This window comes from Astatotilapia calliptera, chromosome 22 (assembly GCF_900246225.1).
Source record: "Astatotilapia calliptera chromosome 22, fAstCal1.2, whole genome shotgun sequence".
NCBI lineage: Eukaryota > Metazoa > Chordata > Actinopteri > Cichliformes > Cichlidae > Astatotilapia > Astatotilapia calliptera.
Genome location: NC_039322.1, coordinates 8,568,170 through 8,588,872, shown reverse-complemented (window position 1 = coordinate 8,588,872; position 20,703 = coordinate 8,568,170). Strand labels below are relative to the sequence as shown.

The 20,703-nt window shown below is 42.8% G+C and overlaps 1 protein-coding gene across 2 annotated transcripts; it reads left to right on the top strand.

Moving 5' to 3' along the window:
* Nucleotides 1-1,871: 1,871 nt before the first annotated feature.
* On the top strand, nucleotides 1,872-18,013 carry tmem170b (transmembrane protein 170B). 2 transcript variants are annotated; one of them, XR_003271031.1, is made up of 4 exons: nucleotides 1,872-2,629; nucleotides 10,303-10,473; nucleotides 14,175-15,636; nucleotides 15,833-18,013. XR_003271031.1 is itself a non-coding variant. In XM_026156867.1 (3 exons), exons 1-3 carry the CDS (start codon nucleotides 2,467-2,469, stop codon nucleotides 14,303-14,305), a joined length of 465 nt encoding a protein of 154 aa, XP_026012652.1. In that variant the 5' UTR covers nucleotides 1,872-2,466; the 3' UTR covers nucleotides 14,306-15,690. The 2 variants fall into 2 exon arrangements, 1 of the variants encoding a protein (XP_026012652.1); XM_026156867.1 differs by lacking the exon at nucleotides 15,833-18,013 and having other exon boundaries at nucleotides 14,175-15,690.
* The last annotated feature ends 2,690 nt before the right edge of the window (nucleotides 18,014-20,703 follow it).

Here is a 20,703-nt window from a genome sequence, read left to right as displayed (position 1 = left end):
TGGCCCCCTCCCTGACCTTAGTTCTGCTGGAGGTTTCTTCCTGTTAAAAGTGAGTTTTTCCTTCCCACCGTTGCCAAAGAGCTTGCTCATAGGGCGTCATATGATTGTTGGGATTCTCTCTGTTTTCTTGGTACTATTGTAGAATCTTTACCTTGCAATATAAAATGCCTTGAGGCAACTACTGTTGTGATTTAGCACTGTATAAATAAAACTAAATATTATTGAAATTAATTACTGTCTAACTTAGAAATGCAGACAGATTGCCAAGATATTGCAGCAAGTCTGAGTCAGTAAGCAAATGGTTAAAGGCTAATACATAGCACGCAACTTCTAGGTGGTAATAATGAAAATTTGTTGCTGACAAGCTCCGCCTTGTTGCAGCAGTCTGTATTGTTGCACATCTCTTTGCAGTAGGGACTCAGCATTAACTCGTTGCCAACTGTTTGCTGATCATTCCTATTAATTCATATGAATCATTCATATTAATTTTACAGTTAAATCGCCATGTTGTAGAGGAATTTCTGTATCAGATGTATGAAGTTCTGGCTGGACTCTGAATGTAATGTGAATTTCACTTTACTATGGTGACATCTCCAAAGCTCCCAGGCAATACAAAAGTCAGCAAAAGCAAGCGTTCTTTTATTGTCACTGGTCATAGAAGTGAATTTATAGTACACTGTGCACTATAGTACAGACTCGGCGAACCAAAAGGATAACTTGTTACCTTTCAAAAACCATCATTTAAAACAAATATATCCAAAAATGTGACATGATTAGATTTAAAGAAGTAATGTGACTACTTATTTTGGCTTCATTTGAAATGAAACGACTTACTGTGCTTTCGTCATACCTAATCACAGCTGAAATTGCCTGCTATGACTTGTTAATTTTGAGTTTTAGTCTTGTCCTTATTTGTGGATGCATAATAAACATATAGACTGATTTAAGCTAGTACACTTATGTGTATCAAAAAGATTGCTGTTTTGGAGGAAAGTGTAAATAAAGTGTTAAACTTGCCTCCTGTCTCCTCTACAGTGAACGTTCTTTAACAGTACCCGTAATTGTATTTTCTTTTGTTGCACGAATCTCCTCGTGATCCAGCTGTCTGTTTATTCCCCCCTCTGTTTGCGTTTAGAGAAAGATCTACAGATTTAAAAGATGTCAGATGTCAGACGCTTCCTCGCCCTCGTACCTCTGAACTGGGCCAGTTCGTCTTAAAATACTGCGCTCCTCAGAGAAATGTGCCAGAACATTCAGCGTCTACGTAACACCTTGTTCCCTCCCTGCCTCCCCATATCACACTGTTATCTTCTTCTTCTTTTTTTAAACATCTGATATGAGATGATGATGAGGATAAAAAAAATTATGTAAAGGTTCACACTTTTTAAAATAGCTTTCACCTGCTCTGATTTCTGTCTTGCTGGGTTTGTCAGACTGGCTCGCCACAGAGTTTTCTGAATATTTTATTCCATCTAAGTTAAAGCTCTAAATCAGATTTAAGCATTTAGGGGTTCTTTCTTCATATTACCAGATAACCCTGCCACTAATACCCTCTATTCCTCTGCTTACTTTCATCCTGTCATATTACTTTTTTATATCAGGTGTTTCGGGGTGACCAATAAGCGCCACCTTCCACTGACGTCATGACCAACGCTGCTTCTAAGGTCATTTAATTTTAATGTAGACTTAATTTTAATATCACAACAGTTGAAATAAAATAAACATTAAGAAATCAACAAATAATACTTTTAGTGTATATGGTATTTATTTATATATTCTCTGTTAAAGTAGTCTTTAGCATTAGCATTGATTTGGTTATTCGTTCAAGAGCTAACGTTATTACGTTGCCTAGCAACCACTCTTTCGCTTTCTGCTGGCAAATACTGTATAACGTAAAATAAAAATTAAAATAAAAACATTAAATCTTTCCACAGCGTCTAAAATGATAGTTTTTATTTAGCTTTTGTCAAAATATTGCTGTTGTTATTATTAGTATTTTATTAATATCCTAATATTAGTCACAGTGCGTCGTAATTACGTTACAGCGTCCCCGTCCCCCTCGTAGCCGTCCCGAGCCGCCATGGCCACTACGCACGCTTTCTGCGCACACGCCACCGTGCTGTCCTTTGTTCCTCATTCATAAAGCGGCTTCACGAGCACGGGGATGTGTCACCGTGAACCCCTCGCACGGAAAGGACCGCTGGCCCTTTAAGGGTTATGTAGCAGGGCTAGCTGATGTAGGACGAGCCGACCGTGCGTTTCTCTGCTCGAGCTCCCGCTGCCATCCTCGTCATGGCCTCCGTACACCCGCCACCGACACCACCACCGAGGATGAACCGACCAGCCATCGACCCTTCCCTTCCCGGAGCGGAGACGGACGTCAAGCCGAAGCAGAGGCACCGGTAGAGGCGAGCCGCGCCGGGGAGAGCCGCCTCACATCCAAATGCCACCCCGGTTTCCTCATCCATGCCTTCGTTTAAAGCCAAGTACAGCTATACGATAAAGAGGGGTGCGAACCCGGGCGGCGGCGGCGGAAACATGACAACGGACAAGGATTATTCTCTTAATCTGTCGGTGCAGCAAGTGCTGAGCCTTTGGGTGCAAGGCTCGGCGCTGCACCACTTCACAGGTATGCGGAATGAAAGGTGCCGCTATTCTGCTGCTTCATTTTTTTTTTTTTTAAATGTGTTCAGTGAAAAAGTCATCACCACCAGCAGCATGTGCAGCTTCCTTTTTAAAGAAGAATATATATAAATATCATTCAAATATATGTGGTCATTTTTCTTGTAGCCAGCAGGAAGGGCATGGCTGCTGTTATGCATAGGGGGCATCTGTGTGCCACCTTTCCATCCCACCTCCCCATCTCTGTCTCTGCAAGCTGGTGTGTTTTATTGGTGATGCTGGGCCTGAACCACAACATCAACAAAACAAAACAAAATCTCACTCTTTTATTCAGGAGTCCGTCAGGAAAAATAATGACAACATTCGGCTAATTAATCTGTCTGCTTCGTGAATGCGTAGTAAATGTGGCCTCCTCCCCCTCCTTTGTCTTTCAGTAAAGGGGCAATTAGAGGGAGGGTCCTCTTAGCGGGCAGGGATGCTGTCTGGGATGGTCCTGACTCTAGAAGTAGTGAGGCTGAGTTCAATTCCCTGTTTTATTTGAATGCAGTTGAGCCAGAGCATGTCTGCTTTGATATTGAAGGTAATATGCAGCTGTAAATACGAGATGAGGGCATCTCTGCGGGCTGATGGCTGAACTGTCACTTGTTGATACAGATGATTGAGCTGCTGCCATCAATTATGTGCTTTGTACCAAAACAAAATGCTTACAAGATGACTTTCTTCCTCCTTTTTTATTTGTAAGGAGGTTTAAGAAAAGTGGAAGAAATGCATGAAAGTTCCTATGACACAAAAACAGATCACGGGGCACCAAAAAAGCAATGTGTGGGCATTTTATCTCTTCTTTCCAAGCAGAATGAACTTCCTCAGCAAGAAATATTATTACTTGCCAGCTGTTCAAAGCATTGTCATCACTTTTCTTTTTTCTTTTTTTGAGGAAGTGGACGGGGGACCGTGTGTGTTGCACATTATAGAAATTCTTGCATTTCACTCTGCAAAGTGAGGAGCCGGACGTGTAGTCATGGCTGGCTTGGCACAGACCGGTTGTCTAATATGCAGCTGACATCCTGTGTTGAGAAACACATCATGCAGGGATGGAAGGGAAAAAAAGGCACAGTTGATCACGCTGACTCAGCAGGAAGTTGCAGTGCAATGTAGAAGTTTGTGGTATCTGAGCTGCAGCGGCGAGAAGAGAGCTGTGAGGAGCTAACGCCCCGGGGCTTTACAGAATACTGTTCACAAATCTCACACCTGACCCCCCAGACAGGTGAAAAACGACCTCCTGAGACATTAAAGAAGGTCAGGGGGGACAGTTGGGGAGCCCTGAACGGATAGATAAACTTTTATCTGTGCCCCTGGGGAGTGCTTCCTGTTTATGAGGCGTGCGCAGCAGGCGGTTTCACTTCAGAAAACCAGTGAAAAGAACATATTTAAATGTGAACAGCTACTTTGAAATTGTCTCACTTTGATGAATCACAGTCAATAAAAACATGCTGTTCTTGTCACTCATTTATTATCTATCTGTGGGATTTGTGGTACGATTGAGATGCATTTAAGGAAGTGCCATTTACACACAGACCTTTCCGATGTCAGAGTGTGTAACTTTAGAAATCTGATGATCAGATAAATATCCAATTCTTAATCCAGCATGCACCAGGTGCTGTTAATCTGCCGATTGCTAATTGTGTGGCGACACAGGCAGAACAGCAGAGCTGCTCATGTGCAGCTCATGAGGAGAAAGGAGGAAGAGCAGAGAGACGCCAGCGTAATGCATTGCATATGCATAGATATTTACCAGCTGGAGGGCACTGAAATGTATTTAACCTCATTTATTACAGCAATGAGTGCTTTAGCCTGTCTTGATTAGAATAAATAAGTGTATGAATATCGGTTAAACAGGGAAACTCATACAACATCATGTTTATTTTGCGCTTTTATCCCTTTTTTTGTTTTTTTTTACCTGCTTTGGTCTTAGAAAATGAAAAATATTCAATGCATTATCCTACTTGGGGGGTGGTTAATTGACACCCAGCGGGTTAATGAACTTGTAATAGACTTGCAGAAATCCTGTATTATCAGTTCACAATAATAATGTCAAAAGGCTTTCTTAGTTTTAATTGTTTGCCTGCTGTGATTACGCGATGATCAGATTGCTAAAAAGTCATTTTATTATCTCACACAGTAACATGTTGTGTAGCTGTTCTTCGTGTAAAGCTAATCAGTTGTGTTCACTCTGCACGTTCCCTGATCTGCAGCTTTTTAGCTCAGCATGTCTGGTGTTTAGCTGTTTGCTTTAGCCTTTATCTCTTTGCAAACAAGCACACAAAAGCAAAAAGAGCTCAGGTGAAGCTGTAAAACATACACACAAAAACAGAAAGCGCAACTTGGCTGCTCAGTTAAAGGTCCAGATATTTCTGTCAGGAGTTGGCAGACAACTAAACAGAAGGTATAGTGGAGTTTAGCAGGTTCAGATAAAAGCATCGAGTCTATGTATGGGCACATGCAGCTATATTAGGAGTTAAAGCTTTGTGTGAATGCCAAGCAGCAACCTTCAGGATTTAAAAACATTGCACCAATGCTGAAGTGGCAAAAGCTGCAGTTCCTCCAGTGGCCACTTGAGGCTTTCTCCTAAAACAAGTCAATCCCCATAGACTCCTGTGTTAAAATAAACTTTAAAGCATTAAAAGCATCTTTACAGCCTCAGTGGATGTTTTCCCACATCATAACTATCAACACAGGCTTAAATTTTCTTTTCTTTCTTTCTTTTTGTAAATAAATTTATGCATCTGGATGCTAAAGTGAAGATCGTGGTCGCTTTGAGTGACAGGCGTTCCCAAGGCACCTGGATTTGATCACAGTCTGCTGGGCCTCACCTCCACTGCCATGTTTGTGCTGTTGGTGCCTTTTGGAGCATTTGCAGTGGCATTATCTTATTGGTCTTTTACTTTGCACTAATTAGCAGGTATGCTTTTCTGTGTGGTGCATGTGTACAGTTTAACGATACATCACGTCATAGTAGCTCGGTTCTCCGAAAAAGAAGAAGCATCATCCGAAATGGAATCAACATTAGCATAGTCCTCTTCTTGTTCTGCATCACGGGACAGAGTCACTGCCAGATGTGTCAGGCTGGCTCTCCCTCTCTCCACGTTTGGACAAACCCATCCTTCGTCGTCTTGAGAGGTGAACTCGGCAGCCTTCTGCTTCGAGAAGCTGCGGCTTCAACACGGGAATGGTTCATGTTCTGCAGCCGCCTGTGTACTCCAACCTCTGACGAGGCACCAAATACACGAGCCCCTGCTTTTTTAAAATTCTGTCCTGTTGACAGGCGAGCTCTAAAGCCGCCGTGCTGACAAAGACCTCGGCCTGTAGTTGCGGATTAGCAGAAGTTAATACTGTGCTCTCACTGTGTTTTAGCCTGTGTTCGCTCCTATCTCTGAACATGACACAGCACTTTACTGCACTCATTTCTCACCCTATAGGTGCTTCTTCATAGCCGTGACCACCTGCGCTGCCTGCTGTCCCCTGAAACTAAATGTGCACCTCACCTTCCAGCATCTGCTGCAATGCAAAAAAAATTAGCTGCCATGGATAATTTTAGTCGGCTGAGATAAATAACGAGCCTCGTGTCTCCACTGAACATTTCACCCGACCCATTTTCTCTCTAAATCGAGCTTGTAACTTATCAAGAAATGCAACAGATTTCCTCCAGCTATGCTATTAAATATTATTCTGACCAGCATGACAGGTTACTGTTACAGAAGAGAGATCACGCTGACATTTGGTCCTCAGTAGGTGTCCGGGTCAGGCTCCATCCATCAGTGATGGTGGAAGACTATACGGATTATTTTATCAGTAAGTAGAAACACAGAGTATCCCAGCTGTCCTCTCCATTTGTGAAATTTTTGGCAAAGTTGATCTCACTGAACCCTTACATATTGAATCTAACCGTGAGGTTTAGAGGAGAAACTTCTAGCATTTGCGGCCAATCAGCTTACCTGCCATTCACCGTTAGTTACGTTGAACTCCGCATTTTTCTTTTCTTTTTCTCAGACTTCTGCTAACCAACTCATTCCCTTAACTACACATAAACTAATGGTGTTTGTGATTGTCTGTTTAACCTGTGGATGTCTGTAGTTCTTTAGACCGAGTGGGCGATATCACAGTCTGTGTGCGATGATGTTAGCATTGCATAACCTCCTCCAGGATCTTTGAGTTTCATCTTTTCCAGCCTGCATTAAAGGCCGGCTCTCTCTACACGATGCTGAATCCTGATCAGCTTTCGTGTCGTCGGGGGCTACAGTTAAGCGGGGCTCTCTCTCCCTGTACTTCCTGTATGTGTGTCTCTCTTATGTCTTGGGTCCCATCACAGATATCACTCTCTCCTCTGCTGCTGGATGCTTGCAGAAAGACAGCAGTGGATACACTGCAGCGTGATCTGCGTGCTCAGTCATTTAAGACAAAAAGCCATTGTGTTACTCCGCTGTCACGTCTCTCTCCGCCTGGCCCGGCGCTCGCCTGCCGGATCAATAAGTAGATGTAGGCACTCAGTGGACTGTGGAGGAGCTCGGTTAAATGGATATGCTAAAGAGGTCCTCGTGTCCCAGAGCTCTGAGAAATACTTGGTAATAGAATTGGGCGTTGTGATGTTTACACTGCAAAATAATGTCACGTTTCCTGTTTGCATCGCGCCCACACACAGACAGCATTGCCATGCTTCGGCTGGGTCATCCTTTCTCACTTGGTGTCTTTTCTTCTTCAGTTATCTCACGGCCAGCTGGCTCCTTCTGGCTCCCACGGTGCCAGGGGTTCAACCAAAGGCCCCTCGCTGGCAAAGTGCAATGAAGCCGGAGCCTTTTTAGACAAAGCTGGCCTGTGCCACAGAAAGACAGGGAGAACGAGGAGGAGGAGGAAGAGTGTGATTTTTAAATGCTGTTTACTGTTCTCATTTTCAGTGGAGTCCGTTATAACGGCAGCACAGTCTGGACCCTGCAGGGTGCATTATGTGTATTCTAGGAGAACAGTCGAGTTTGGTGGAAGCTAATTAGATGATTTTGCTGGCATTTTAGGGATTATCAGCATTTTTAGTTTGCGGACGTTTGTTTCTACAATTACATTTTTTTTTTCAGAAAGCTTATCTCCAGTCAGGATGGTCACAAAAGGCGGCCGTATGCTATTGTTTCAGACGAGATTTTCCATTTACCGCTTCATGTCGGGCTCGCTGTCTGAAATGTCGCTCTGAGCGGTTTTATACATCTCCGCCACGGGTCCATCGCCACGGTCGGCTGCCTCTTTGATGAGGCTTGACTTAGACGGTGGCTGCTGTAGATTGAAATCCTCCCCTCGCCTCACAGACGTGCAGCAGCGGCTGTAGCTCTGCATCTTGGCTGAGCTGCAGTGTTTCATCTTGGAAGCACTCTTTATAAGCAGTAAATGTGAATTTTTCAAGACTAGAACGGAATATTATAAGTTGTGTCTTCCCCCTCGGGATTACTTATTATCGGCGTTTGTTTGCATGAAGCTCTTTTGTTCAGAAGAGCTTCTTATCACTAATGCGGCTCAGTAAGGTGAAGGCCTGCCTCCCACCACTGCATGACTCTGAGACAGAGTCTCACGCTTTTATTACCTCTCTTAGACTTTCGTAGCTCTTTATTTGTCGGCTCTGATCAGTCGTTACTTCGTTGTCAGCAGGCTGTAGGAAATGCAGCAGCTCGCCTTTAGACAGGAAAGAAACATGGTGATCACACCTTTTCTGGCCTCCTTACACTGTCTTCCTGTCCATCAGGATCCAGTTTAAAATTTACTTGTTTTTAAAAGCCTTATTGGTTTGGTGCCACCTTACTTAACAGAACTTTCGGAGCCTCTGACCAGATAGTCCAGTCCAGGCTTAAAAGCAAAGTCTACAAAGTCTTTGTAGTGGCAGCTCCTAACTTTTGGAACAACCAAACTTCCCACGTACAGCTCAGTCATTTTAAAACAACTGCTTATTCTTGTTTTCTTTCAGGTCTAGATGAGCAGGATAGCCTGATGCAAATACGGCCTTATTTAATTAGTTTTATTTGTTGATTTTTATTGTGTATTTGCTGTTTATTTATTGACTGTATATTTTTTTACAACCTGAGGTTGTTGCTGAAAGCTAGGATAAAGTTTATTGAGATGGTTAAAAAAAAATTAAAGCAGCTGATGTACAGATATCCCACTAAGCCCCTGCTTCTGTCTGTGTTCAGGTTGCAGTAGTAAATAAGCAGCTTTTATCTATAAAGCAGATTTTCTGTTACAAAGCTGTTGTCTTTAAGTCCTGTTTCAAGTTTCATGTGTAATCGACGTTATGCAAACCAAAGCTGACCTTTATATGTAAATGCAGCTATTTCACTAAAATAAAGGAAGCAAAATAAATCACAAGGGCTTAAATCACCGTTTCCCAGTATCGTTGTTTTGATCATTGTGATGTCAAATCAAATCACTGTACATCAAGGATGGACATGATCACTGCTTTAAAACGTAATTAGATTAAATCAAGCTTGTAATTTATCAATAAGTGCAACAGACAGACTCTGACTAAGAATTCAAATGTTATTTTGGCCAGAGTTTTACAGAGACCATTACAGATTTATCCACTGAAGGCAGATTTCACTGACATTTGGTCCTCGGTGGGTGTCGAGGTCATCCATCTGTGTTTGTGCTCCATGATGGTGGAAGGAATATTCAGAAGTCCCAATACAACTGTGTTAAAGTGTTCCAACACAAGGAAAAGCATTGTAAAAGTATAGAAAAAGAAAAGCGAAGCCTTAAACGTGCTTTCTGTTTACAGACCAGCAGGAGGCGACTTTTATATGTACTCTGTGAAACGGTCAGAAACACATAAAAACATTAAAAGCTGGGACCAGTCTGCTTCAGGATGGTTTCTTTGGTAAACAATTCATAATTCATTTTGTAAGTGAAAGCTGCTTCTGTTCCTCAGATCGATATTTAATTTCATGCTTCACCAGAAATGAAAGTACTCTGTTAAAGTCATATATATTAGAATAGGGGATTGTTGTTACTTTAATGTGCCAGCTGACTGATTTTAAAATGGTGATGTAAACCAACAAATAGGAAAAAATGTAGTCTTTATGTTTGCAGTAACTATCATTATACATCATCATTGTTATTAACCAGTAAATATAAAAAAATGTGAAAATGTAAAAATATTTATTTCAGTGCAAGCGGTGATTTCTCTAATTTGTTGCCATGTTTGATGTTCAGGCTAAAAAAAAATGTAATTGTCTGATTAATATTTATGAAACTAATCGATAATTTATTTGCTGCAGTTGTTACATTAAGAACCCCTAAGACATTATATCATACTGTACTGTAGTATATACTTATACTACTATGTGCTATACTTATACTATATCTGGAGCAACTACGCATTGTGTTCGAGAGATATTACCTGATATTTAACTTCTGAGGCTGGGCTGTACTTTTATATAATACTATAATATAATAGATGGTGCAGGTGGTCAGTTTAACCTTAATTCAGCAAGTAAAAGAAAAAAGCATTTAGATGAGAAAACATTTCAGCACACTGCCCCCTGCTGGTGAAAGCTTTAGTTAAATTGTACGTAGAGCACCTTTAATGTAAGCGGTAAATCCTGTGCTTTCAGGCTGTATCTGATCTGTGTTGTTGGCTCTTTCTCCCTGCAGAGATGTGGTACTGGGTCTTCCTGTGGTGTCTCTTCTCCTCGCTCTTCGTCCACGGGGCGGTGGGGCTGCTCATGTTAGTCATGCTGCAGCGCCACAAGCGGGGACGCCTCATCACCCTGGTGCTGGTCAGCGTGGGTTTCCTGGCCTCGCTCTCCGGAGGCGTCATCACTAGTAAGCCCATTTACTTCCCCTTTTGTTTTCTTGCTGACGGGTTATTTTTAGAGCGACCTCAGAGTGCGGCGTTCAGCACCCAGAAGAAGACGAGAGGTGACAGGAAGGCAGAGCGAGCGCTGGGTGAGGTGACCGTGTGTTAACTCGTGTCAACTAGAAGAAAACAGAAGCTGACAGAGAGACAGGGAGGAGAAAGATTTTTAGACTAATCTGCTTCTGTGTTTACCTGCCTGTTTGTTTATGTGGCCCAGGAAACTTCAACGTGTCGGCACGATAAGGGTTCATTTAATTTAACAACATTTTTGTGATTGGCTGGACTGTTGTCGCTGGTAGGAAGAGTTTGCACCCAAAAAATACCAACCACACACACACACACACACACACACACACAAATGACCTAAACACTAACTTTGAAGATATTCCAAACAACAACAACAAGAACATTTAAAGGTACATTTTGTAAAATCCCTATTCAGATTTTTTTTTTTAAATTCACGCCACTGAGTGTTAGATTCGTCTATGCACTGTAACAAAGACCTCTAACTAATCCTCACCTGACTATTACAATGTTTTATGTTAAGAAATCAAGGATATACTGTCCACTTTCACTCTGTCTCTTAAGCAGTCAGTAGTTTAACCAACCATCCCAGTGATGTAATGTTCTGTACGGGCACAAGTTCAGTATCTTTCCCATCTTTGCTTCCTCCTGGGCTACAGTTACTGCCCCCCCAGCTAGGCAGCCTCCCATCCAAGTACTAACCAGGCCCACCCTGGCCAAGATCAGCAGAGATTGGGCGTGTTTAGGGTGGTATGGGGATGAGCAGTGACATGCTAGTATAAAGTTAACAAATTACACTCCTACCTGGTCTTTGAGCTGCTTGGAGAAGTCTGGCGTGTTTCCTTTTTTTGTTCCAAATGCTCAAACGATTTAAATGTGGGTGTTTAGTCTTTTGCTTGAAGCAGACTTTTAGCTGCATCTACAGATTTTCTACATGTTGCTGTTCGTCAGATGTCTGCAGTAACCTCAGAACAAATGGGGAAAAACAAAAAACAAAATACAGTCTTATTTCTTGACACCACCCCACTTTAAGTTAACAGTCAGTTCCTTTAGTCAATTCTAAGAGCTACATCATTACATCCAAGTGAATGTGTTAAGGTTTGGGCGGCTTTGAGACAAATTCTCAAGTAGCGACAGGCTGTTACAGTCACAGTAGGGAAAAACAGTGGTTGGAGAATGGAACACAACCAAAATGAACGCAGCTGACAATTTGATGTGTCAAGACGGCAATAAAACAGCAATAAGATGAAGTCTGTCTGTGATTAGATGGGGTGCAGTCAGTCGATTGAAAGTGGTGGAAAGTAAGCATGCATCCTCAGGCCAGGAGCTGTTGGTCGCTGCAACTACTCACTCAGAGCAAAACATTTTTCTTTTCCTTTTTCTAGTCGCAAAAAAGGTGCTGTCCTATTTTTACTCTAGTGTGACTGATCCATTAGGGTAAGAAGGTAAGAAGTCCCAGTGCACCTCAGGTCACGTTCCCTGCAGAGTCCATGGGTATCACATTTCAGCACTAATGATGATACCTGCAAGTCTGCATTAGAAATGAGGGGCAGCGGATCCTTGAAGACCAGGGGTAATTAGTCTGAGGCCATCTAATTCATCTCTCTTTGTTAACACTTAATATAACACAGTAGAGTGGTGCAGATAGTTATCTATAATACATGATGACATCTGTGGTGACTGTGAAGTAAAAATACCTTAAAATACTCTAAAAAGGCAGAAATCAGGAATTGTTAATCATTTATTTTCTACTGTGAATCAAAACGGTGAGGAAATCTGTTCGCTGTCTGCACGTTTTAATAACTGGCACTTGTTTTCATTGTTATACCAGGTGTGATATGTTATCTTGAGCTAGGACAAATATCAGTATTTTGTATCCAATACAGTGGGGCAAAAAAGTATTTAGTCAGCCACCGATTGTGCAAGTTCCCCGACCTAAAATGATGACAGAGGTCAGTAATTTGCACCAGAGGTACACTTCAACTGTGAGAGACAGAATGTGAAAAAAAAATCCATGAATCCACATGGTAGGATTTGTAAAGAATTTATTCGTAAATCATATTTTTGAAACACAAAAATATTCACTTTATTATTTTTTTAAACACTGCAGGTGAAGCTGATATCCAGGCTTTGTTTATTTGCCTTTACCTTCCCCTTACTGTATCAGTGTGAGAGCACAGGGTGTGTAAATAGACCTGCGTCTATCGTAGCGTAGGGCTCTGTGGATGACTCACTCACCGTCACAGATGTGAGCTGGTGCCCCAAAAATAGAAAAGCCGCTTTATTATTAATGTGTAGCAATCAGAGTGAGCTAGACTATTGACAGCGTCACCAGCCATGTGTACGCGAGCCCGGCACAAAATCAGAGTGTGTGTTTGTGTGTGTGTGTGTGTGGAGACTGCAAAGGCAGCAGTCGCAGCTGAGTAGAAGTAAAAGAAAGGTCATGCAGCACAGAGGAAATGTCAGCCTTTAATAGTTGTTTAAAGTCCTTTTCTATAACATTAAATGTCCAGGACTCTGATTTGAGCTACAGTTTAGAGTCTACAGGCCTCAGTTGACATGTTACATGTTTAAGTTTATGTTGTGTTTGGAAGGTTTGCATGATGGCACAGCTTCGTGTGTTTCAACTAAGCAAACCACAAGCACATTGTCCTTTAGACAAATGAGTCCAAATCGGAGATGTTTGGTAATAATGCAAAGTGCATAATATCAGCAGCACAAATAAATGTTATTGTCATGCACAATGGAGGAGGCGTGATCCTTTGGGCTTGGTTTGCAGCCAATGGGTCCGGGCACCTTCCAGTGCCAGACTGATGTTTAAGACCTGAACACTAAACCCCTGTTGATACTAAAAGCTGAAGATTTAGACACAGAAACCAACCTCTTTCTCTTTTTAATCAGGACACACGTGCAATTTTTCTTTTAGTTTTTAATACAAACACAAAGCAAAGATGAGAAACACTCCGACTTTAAAGCCAGTGTGATGCTACTTTAGAAATACTGGTTTTCCTTCTCCACACATTATTTTTTCTTTCTATCCGCCTGACGTGCAGGTTACTGAAGAGCCTTTTGTAACGCATGTAACAACATGATATAACTCTAATCTAATTGCTGAGTATAGCACAGTAACCTGTTACATTACTGTTACTGAAAAATGTAACGTGATCACTTTGTTTTCTGTAAAAGCAGCAGCGATTGCATCCTCCACACCGTAAATATGATAACCTTGATGAAGGGAGGATTCGCTGGAGCGCTGCTGGTAGCTTTAACTGGTAAACTTTGTTTAGATTTTCTCGGCCTTCGAGTCCAGCAGTTTAAAAATAGCTCACTCGGCTTTGGTGCCTGGATTAGAGAAACGTCCTCTCCTGCTGTTTGTCTCAATCACGACTAGACGGACAGCGTGCAGTGAGAACTGCTGCAGGAAGAGCAGCGAGTCCGCTCAGAGTGTGGCTGCGAGGAGGCATGCACGAACGCTCCTCCATCACTGACAGAAGGGCGAGACCAGGAGGGACATGTTTGTCCGCTGATCCCCTGACTGTGGATGTTCAGTTGGGTTTAATGGTGACAGGCAGCTGTGTGTGTGTCTTTCTCTTTGCCAGATCTTGTATTAGCATTGACTTTTAAATTTTTTTATCTCCCTCAGGCGCGGCCGTGGCGGGCGTTTACCGCGTGGCGGGGAAAGGCATGGCACCGCTGGAGGCGCTGGTGCTCGGCGTGGGCCAGACCACCCTCTCCGTCGTCATATCCTTCTCGCGGATCCTGGCCACGCTGTGAAGAAAACCCATGACGGGGTGAAAGCGGGCAAACCGAGCCGGGCAGAGACTTTAGGCCTGCTTTTATGGAAGGACATGAGGCACAAGTCCTCTGGACCTTTTGAGGGCCGGATCCAGGGTAGAGCGCCCCCCCCCAGCGTCTCTGCACTGTGCAGGAAGGTCGTCATCGTGTCAGAGAGCAGCGCCGGGCAGAGGCTCGGCCTCAGCTTCTGGACCTGAAAGCCATGTTTCTGAGTTTCCAGAGTTATGCCACTTCTTCGTGCCAAAAGCCTTCTCTGTGAAAACAGCAAGCCTCGGTGGCCGACTGACTCTCAAAGGCTTTCTGTTGAACTTTTGAGGGAGGAGGAAAAAAAATCTATTTTTTAAACAGCGACCTGTAATCGTGAGCTGATGATCTTTGGCGATCGGAACAAAAGTTCGGCAAACAAACAAAAGAACAGCAGTGTCCATCAGCAGTAAAACACCTTCATCAGTATTGAACCGCCGCCGCGCCTCTAGGCCTGCATACAGCTTCTCGCTCCTTCTCCTGAGATGGCTCGAAAGCCGCAGCATCCGACTCACGAGCAGGAAGAAGCTTTGAATTTTTGCACTTTGTAAATGTTGGCGAAGTGGCAGAGGAAAACCAGCATGTGATGATCGATTTTAAAGCGTGCCAACAACAACTCTGAGCGGAGTCAGAGGAGTAGTTTGGGGAGTGTGTTTATTGGCTTTCTTCCACAGACAGAGAGAGAGGATGAGATCAATGTCACTCTGATGTCTTTACTGTAAACAAAGGTGGAGCCGGGAGACAGTAAAGTTATCTACCTGCATCTGATTTATCTCTATTAAACAATATAACATAACATAATATAACAGGACATAATGATAATCGAGTTGCAGGAATTTGCTGTAATAATAAAAATATTTTCATTCGAAAAGTTGGAAAAGAACCAGATTAGAGAAAAGAAACGGAAATTTGACCATCCAGTATTTCCAGTGTGTGTGAGGCAAAAGTAGGTGTACCTGTGCTGTCAGTATGCAGGTTTTACGCCCATGAGCAGCAGTAAAGGCAGCTAAGCGTTCCTGTAATCATCGATCAGTCCTGCGCATCAACTCGGAGGGGTTTTTAGCCCATTCTTCCGTACAGGAGCGTTCAGAGTCTGAGATTGCGGCGCGTTTCCTCGTGTGAACGCCTCGCTTCAGGTCTTACTTCGGTCAGGGATTGTATTTTCAACACATGACCTTTATTTTTCTTTGATCCTTCTTTGAGGTTCAGATCACGCACGCCTTCCTGCTGAGAGGCAGCGGGCCAGGCTCAAACCTTGACACCCCTCTTACATTTTACCCTCTAACGTCCCTCTAACGCAGTGGTAGGGAACTCCAGGCCTCGAGAGCCGTTGGTCAACACACCTGAATCAAATGATTAGTTCATTACCAGGCCTCTGGAGAACTTCAAGACATTGAGGAGGTCATTTAGCCACTTAAATCAGCTGTTTTGGATCAAGGACACATCTAAAACCTGCAGGACACCGGCTCTCGAGGCCTGGAGTTCCCTACCCCTGCTCTAACGTGTTTGATAGATCCCCTTTGTTTAAATAAATACACCTGATTGGCATCCTGTTGACTGAAAACATCCTTAGCTTCATATTCACGGTACAGACATCAGAGGGGCATCATCAAAACTTTTAGCAAGAAGGCTAATAAACGGTTTGTTGAACAAAACAGGAGCCGTCTGTAATAGGGAGTGATTTGGTTTGGCTCTTTATAGATTAATTCTTCCTTATTCAGGGTAAGAGGAGTAAAGGTGCGTCAGCATTGAAAAGGGTCACTTTGCTGCTTGAGAATCAGCATATTCCCAGAGAAATCGCTCCGAGTGAGTCTGTGAGTCCTGCAGGTGCAGATTTTCTGGAGCCCCGGTCCTCCTCGGCTCACCGTAGTGCTGCTTATGTCTGCACTGTTTCAGTATAAACTCCCCGTGGAAAGCCATCCTTCCCTCCCCGGAGAAGGTCACAGATTGTGCTGCTCTGATTTATTTTCTTCTTCTTCTTCTTCTTCTTCTTCTTCTTCTTCTTTTATTCTATGCCTACTTTTTTCTTTATTGTTTTGTTTATGAACCCATGCTCCTTAAGTTTAACTTTGCACGTTGCACTGACTTTAATCTGCCTTGTTTTAGATCAGTGTGCATTGACCCGATGCTATACACACGCAGACACAGATTATGATGATGAAGATGATGCTTTGGAAAAAACAAAATAATGTGAAGACTGTGCTCGAAGTTACTGTATGTAGATGCCAGACACAGGCGGTGCCGAAGAAAGTTCAACTTTGCCCAAACCTTCACCCAGGAGGTCGAAATACCAAAGTATCGCTCACAGTCTAGCTTTACTCATCCCGTTTTCTCATCTTACTGACGTCAACATAAAGAGTTAGTGGTTTTATGTACTTTTTAGGGACATTTGCACATTCAAAAATATGCTCGTGCTGATTTTTATTTCTTTTATTTTTTTGCGGTTTTGTGGCTCTGAAGGTAAATTATGTAATGATGTAACAGTTTACTTTCACTACCAGCTCAGCACACAAGAGGGCGATATTGCACTGGAATGAAGTAGCAGCAGGAGCCTGAATGCCTGTGAGATGATTGTGGGGTTTGGAAATATTGAACAAAAAAAAAAGGTAAATGACCTGAAGCCCCTCCCCCTGTTTATTTTCCCCCTGTACCACTGGGTTGCTCTGCACGTGGTCTGCACCGCCCGTTTGAATGTGTAAGCTCAGCCTTCAGGGACCAATCGTAACTCACCTGCTGTCGGTGAAATCTGTTTCTGCGGGCACTTTGTGCATGTTCGTATGCGGCTCACAGGAGACTGATGAGCATCGTTGTCGCCGTGTTCGGTGTCGGTCTGAGCAGTCGTGCTTGTGACTAGAATAAAAGGATTTCCATGTGTTTTCTTTCATTGCGCTGGTGGTCGGAGAAGGGGTGTGAGGACCTACTACAAGTGACAGCAGTTTTACTGTCTTTACATAAAGTGGTTTTTTTTATGTGGCGATTAAAACTGCAAGAATGGACTCGATGCTGTCAGATCTGCACATCCAGAGCTGTACATAGCCGCAGTGTGCTTCATAAACAAACTAACCGCTGAATAGCATTCGCACCCAGTGCCATTACTGGTCATGACGGATATATGTGTGTGTTTTTCCGCTCCAGGTTCTGTGATTGAGCCGTGTGACCGTGAGTGTGCGTTGTAATATCTAAAGGAGACACCCAGCAACTAATAATCCCCTCTAGACTTTTAAAAAAGTAACGCCATCACGCTGCAGGAAGACACCCAGCTCAATAATCCTGTCTCTTTCAATAGGCTTATGATAGAAGCTGCACCCACCATTCGTACCAACACAGCCACCACCTCAAGTCTGCTGTTGCCCAAATGCCACAAATCCCGCCCCCCTCTCTTCCCAACCCCGAACACATACTGTGTACCCGCCGCTGTGGCTGCATGTGCAACGCAGCTCAGGTAACATGTGAATGGACTAACATGGACAATCCACCCAGAGACAAAGCTGTACATAAAACCCAAAGTGGCACTTCTCCTGTAGATAATGTACAATATCTTCTTTTTTAATTTTGTACCAGCCAAACTGCTGATATTTATAACTATTGCCTATTTATGTACAAACTGTTCTCCTGTACATACTCAGCAGGCGGTTGAAATAAAAATCTTTTGCAGCATAAAAAGCTCAGGAGTGTTGTTTCTGCTCTTTATGGATCGTCTTCGTCTCACAGCACAAACAGGAGGAGTGCGGAGGAACCTGGTGATAATGTTATGATATGTGTATCATATTTAATGCATCAGTTTTTGATACCTCTACATCATCAGTGTGATTTGTCTTAACTGCAACCCCGTTATATGTTTTCATAATAGCCAGGAAACCTACGCCTTCTTTGGGTAAACTGATGGCCAGCAGGGGGCGACTCTGCTGGGTGTGGAAGAGTCAGCGGGGAAAGCGGCCCTCTGCTCTCTGGTTCTGTGACCTCATTGAAACTCTTTCCTGTGGGCTCAGTCAATAATTTCAGGTCATACTGAATAAAAAATGAAGTTAATTTAGTAAATTATTGGTCACTGAGTGAGAAAGGAGGATCATTAACAAGTGAGCAGTCCTTCATCAGGCCTTCACCAGCTAGTGAGTTACATTATGGTGGCTGTGTCTGTCTTTTATACTGTATGTGGTTAGAAAATAAGAGGAAGGTTTTTAAAGTGTAGATTCAGCAGAAAAAAATTAGTCTTTTGGATACTTTTGATGGAGATGAACAGTCAGGTCCAGAAGCATTTGAGTGGTGGCACTTTTTTTTCTTTTGAGCACCACCTCAGTTGATTTGAAATCAAGACTTTCAGCTTTAATTCAAGGGGTTTAACAAAAGTGAACCGTAGAAGCATTACAGTCATTTTTGTCCACAGTCTGACGTTTTCAGAAGTTCAAAAGTAATGGACAACAGGCAGTTTCGTGCCCAGGTGAGGCTGGCCATGAAACTAACCAGATAAAAGCTTTGGAGTTGATTCCAAGTGTTGTTCTAAGTGCATTCAGTATGAGGTCCAAGAGCGGGAGGCCATCATTCAGCTGAGAAGCCAAAATAAGCATATCAGCATATAAAGACCATATTATTGTCCAAATGCTTAATAGACCTGACTTTATGGGCTTTTTAAAGGCTGTACAATTTAGTGTTTAAGATCACTAACAATGGTGACTGTGCCTTTTAATCTACCTAAAAGTGATAAAAGTTGTAGTTTTCTTTAACAGTTTTATTGGATTTACTTAATTTAAATTTAAATTTGAGCAATATTTCTTCTTTTTACATATACAAGGATCAGAAATGACTCTTTAAATCTGACCAGCTCCCTGTTTTTATTCTTGGATTACTTCCATATGAGCAGCATGGACTAATAATCCTCATTTGTCCCAGAACTGGCCCTTGGTGCAGCCTCTCAGTTCATCCTTCATCTGAAACAAACTGTTTCAGCTCCTTTTGAAGTTCAAAGTAATCTTTATTAAGGGTATCTGCTCTCACTGACATCATGAAGAGCCACGATCAGAAAAACTGTGTCAAGCTTATAGGGATTACTTGCCCGTGTGCTCGCCTCATTATTTCAAACCCTTTTTAATGACAGAAAATAAGCCAGACACAGCATTTTTCTAGCTTTGTTAACCACTAAAAGCACTTAACATATTAATATGGTGCACTTTACTGAGCAGTTATCGCACATGCTTGCACTGCAGCTTTGAGCCTCTGTTATGTATTTAAACTCTCATTATTTTTTACATTGTGTTGTTGTGATTGTTGGCAGTAGGCCTGCCACATGTTTGCTGATTGCTCATATTCTGTGAAATCTGTCTTCTATGTTTACATGCAGGTACATTTAGTTGGGCTAATTATTAGCTGTAAACGTAAAGATGTCTTCCTGTGCAATCACTGTTTGTTCTTTGTGAACGCCAATGTGTCTTTTGCCCGTCGCCTCCGCCCAGTGCTCGTCTCCCGGCGTTCCCTGGCTCTGCTGTACGTGCCCTCCCGCAGCAACCATTTTTAGAGAAGGTAAAGTCATGTTTTGTCTCCGCACGGACTCGAGGAAGTTGGCTGTTTTCATTTGCTGGTATGATACCCAAAAAAAGCCTCCGGTACGTGATGCCTCCTCATTGTAACGGTGGGGGCATCGCCTCCTGAAACATTTTGATTGTGGCTGTGACTCCAACACACAATTGCTCATTCTCATATCTGATTTGACATTTGGTTGCTGTTCCAGCCGTGTGATCTGCTTTCCTCTTTGGCTTGAACAAGGTTTTCTTTCCCTTTTTTGGGTTTCATATCCAGCCCACTGCACACACGTTGCTGCTGAGTGTAATGTATTATTAATTCTGCAGGGACGAGGAGGAGAGGAGGAGGAGGAGGGCTGTGAATAACTGTGATGGAATTTAGTCAGCATTCTTGTGGGCTCAAAAGGACAAAGGTCTCGAGTTGTTATCACCTTGTTTTTTGTTATTTTATTCTTTAATGGCTGAGAACAGAGCCTGTGACTGCGGCTTTGGTTTCCACTCATCAGCCGAAACGACCAATTGGAGAGAGAGGCTGAGGTGAGCTGATAAGAAGTCAGCGGCCGCTATGGAGGCAGGAAGTGTTTCATAAGAGGCCAGGGAATGTAGCTGTTGTATTTATGAGTGTTTGATGGATGTTTGGTAAACTCGGGAGCAGAAACAATGATGTTTATGCTCTTAACTGACCTTAAATCACACTGAAATTGATGCATCGATGTATTATTACAGCGTGTCACCCGGTACAGCACATAAATACAAGCTTTTGATAAATTGTTGCAAAAATATGTGACAGGTTGGGATTTCTTTGGAAACTGTACAAAGATCATCCACCAGCAACGTATT